The sequence below is a fragment of the Pleurotus ostreatus genome (genome assembly GCF_014466165.1).
Source record: "Pleurotus ostreatus strain PC9 chromosome Unknown scaffold_11, whole genome shotgun sequence".
NCBI classification, from domain to species: domain Eukaryota; kingdom Fungi; phylum Basidiomycota; class Agaricomycetes; order Agaricales; family Pleurotaceae; genus Pleurotus; species Pleurotus ostreatus.
Genome location: NW_023503166.1, coordinates 467,226 through 470,001, shown reverse-complemented (window position 1 = coordinate 470,001; position 2,776 = coordinate 467,226). Strand labels below are relative to the sequence as shown.

The window sequence follows — 2,776 nt, the reverse complement described above, 5'->3', positions numbered from 1 at the left end:
GTTGACCGCCATTCCTTCAATAACACCTTTTATGGACACTGATATATTACATCAGCAAGGAACAAGGGATTCACCCAATTCAGCTTCTCATTGACCTCTCCTTCTCCCACTCTCATCACCGTCGACCTATTCACCCACACACATCGGCGACATCTACCGCGACGCACTCCACCACACCGAAGGCGACGGCGACGACGACATTTACGACCCGCTCCCCGCCCTCAACACCTACCCGCCCTCAACCGTTCACCAGAACAAAGGCCTTCTTCCACACGATGGGTGGTTGTATGTCAACATCAGACCGGGCGGGGCGACAACGTTCCGACGAAATCGACAAAATGATAGAAGAAGACAGCAAACGGTTCAAAAAGGAGTGCAAGATTCTCCTACTCGGTTCTGGTGAATCAGGGAAGTCGACGATCGTGAAACAAATGAAGATTATACACCAGAACGGATTTACGAAGGACGAGCTTGAGTCATATAGACCGATAATATACAAGAATGTTCTTGACAGCGCTCAGGCAATAGTCCTTGCAATGCGAAAGATCGGTGTTGAGCCAGAGCGCTATTCGAACAGAGTCAGTCTTCCCCCTCTCCGCCCGCGCAACTCGCTAAAACCCCATCACAGGCCCTAGCGGACAGGATCGTAGACCACCACCTCGAAGCGCCGACATCATCCACCGCAGCCCTCTCTGAAGACATTGCAGACGCTATACATCAACTATGGCAAGACCCCATCATACCTAAAGTCATGGACGAACACAGCAGCGAATTTTATCTTATGGATAGTGCGAGCTAGTAGGTCCCTGTATTTCTGTCCATTGCGCATAGATCCGACCTTATTCTCCAGTTTCTTCTCAGCAGTCCAACGAATCGGCTCACCAGGCTATCTCCCCACCGAAGAAGACGTCCTCCGTGCGCGAGCCAAGAGTACCGGCATAACAGAAACTCGATTCAATATGGGGCAGTTGTCGTGAGTCTTGCGACTCGTCCTTTGCCATTCATCCCCATACCTGTTCCACAGCCATTCCGTCCCCTATTGCAGCATTTCTTTTGCTGAATCGCTTGACTAACACTGCATTTGCGCAGAATACACATGTTCGACGTCGGCGGCCAACGCTCTGAACGCAAAAAATGGATCCATTGTTTCGAATCCGTCACCTCGATTATATTCTGTACGGCCCTTAGCGAGTACGATCAGGTATTGTTGGAGGAGAGGAATCAGGTGTGTTTCTTTTTGTGACTTACTAGCATCTTTTCCCTCTTTGTGATCGAGTTTCTCGAGTCTGGCTCCTGGGGTGTTAGTGCTGCAGTTCCTACCCCTGCTCCCCCCTGCATCATATAATCTACGTGTTATACCATCCGCACATGCATGTCAGATTGAGAGCACAGTCCCCCCTGCCAACCATGTCATTCATTGTCTTTACTTTGTCGCCTTGCCCCACCGTTTAGCTCGCACTCACTCACTCTATTCACAGAACCGCATGGTTGAATCTCTTGTCCTCTTCGAATCCGTCATAAATTCCCGATGGTTCCTACGGACGTCGATAATCCTGTTCTTGAATAAGATTGATGTCTTCAAGAACAAGCTGCCGAAGGTGTGCTACCATCTCTTTGACCCTCCTGACCTAGAATCAAGCATCAAAACATCAGGTCCCACTTGAGCGTTACTTTCCTGAATACGCAGGCGGCCACGACATCAACAAAGCGGCAAAATACATATTGTGGAAGTTTATGCAGGCAAACAGAGCAAGGTTGAGCGTTTATCCTCAGTACGCTTGTGTTCCTACTCGTTCCTTATTCTCGAGTAACGCTCACACTTGGTCATGTACCAGTTTGACACAAGCAACGGACACGACGAATATACGGCTTGTATTCGCGGCAGTGAAGGAGACGATATTACAAAATGCGCTGAAGGATTCGGGGATACTATAACCTTCATCCTTCTCTCTCGATTTTCGTATGCGCTCCCCCTCCGCCCGACCACTGCAGGTCCGGTCCCCCTTCGCGCTCTCCTCTCCATGCAAGAGTCCCAGCGCTCCTACCCTTCATCAACCAGCCGCATCCCTCATCTCCTCTTCTATGCCAATGGATTTCGGATTTCATCATGTCGTATTAATAAACGTCTCCGCCAATCGCATCGTCCGCCATTTTCACCACTATCCTACAAGCCTCAATTACCATCATCACTATCGAATCGCATCGTCACTTCATCACATCGTTTTCTTAGCTCTCGTGTCTTGTTTTGTGCAGGGCTCCATCGTAACGCATTCTATGCATGTGCTCTATGTGTTTGTAACAGTGAGTACGCGCTATACACTTTACTTCCCTTCTCAATGTTACTTCCGTTCATTGTTGCTCCTAAATTTTACCTTCTCCACGTTGATTTTGCATCGTTGATTTTGCATTGATGTAGAGTACTTTCTTGCTTGATGCTTGAGATATATTCTCTTCTCGCCCATGATTTTAATTTGGATCTATTTGTATCCCGAACCCATCCCTTTTCATACACCTTCACATTGTCGATTTTTTCCTTTTTAATTATAAGTTATTGTATTGTGGTCTTGCATATGATCCTGCTCTTATGGATACGGATACAGACAGGCTTACGGATGGATACACATCGCGCTGTGGCGCCGATTCGTCATCCTTCGATATCTTATGTCTTTTCCTTTATGGCTTTATATGTTTTGTATTCCGAATTCATCTGTACATTATTCAACGCAACGTACATACTATATGCCTCGTTCGGCACATGGACTTGGCATACATGACT

The 2,776-nt window shown here is 47.6% G+C and overlaps 1 protein-coding gene across 1 annotated transcript; it reads left to right on the top strand.

Annotated features, from left to right (window-relative positions):
• Positions 1–275: 275 nt before the first annotated feature.
• On the top strand, positions 276–1,935 carry GPA2 (Guanine nucleotide-binding protein alpha-2 subunit; the record flags this gene model as incomplete). The annotated part of the gene is made up of 7 exons (XM_036772110.1): positions 276–578; positions 629–798; positions 851–973; positions 1,090–1,225; positions 1,479–1,598; positions 1,654–1,772; positions 1,836–1,935. 7 exons carry the CDS (start codon positions 276–278, stop codon positions 1,933–1,935), a joined length of 1,071 nt encoding a protein of 356 aa, XP_036625756.1.
• Between the last annotated feature and the right edge of the window lie 841 nt (positions 1,936–2,776).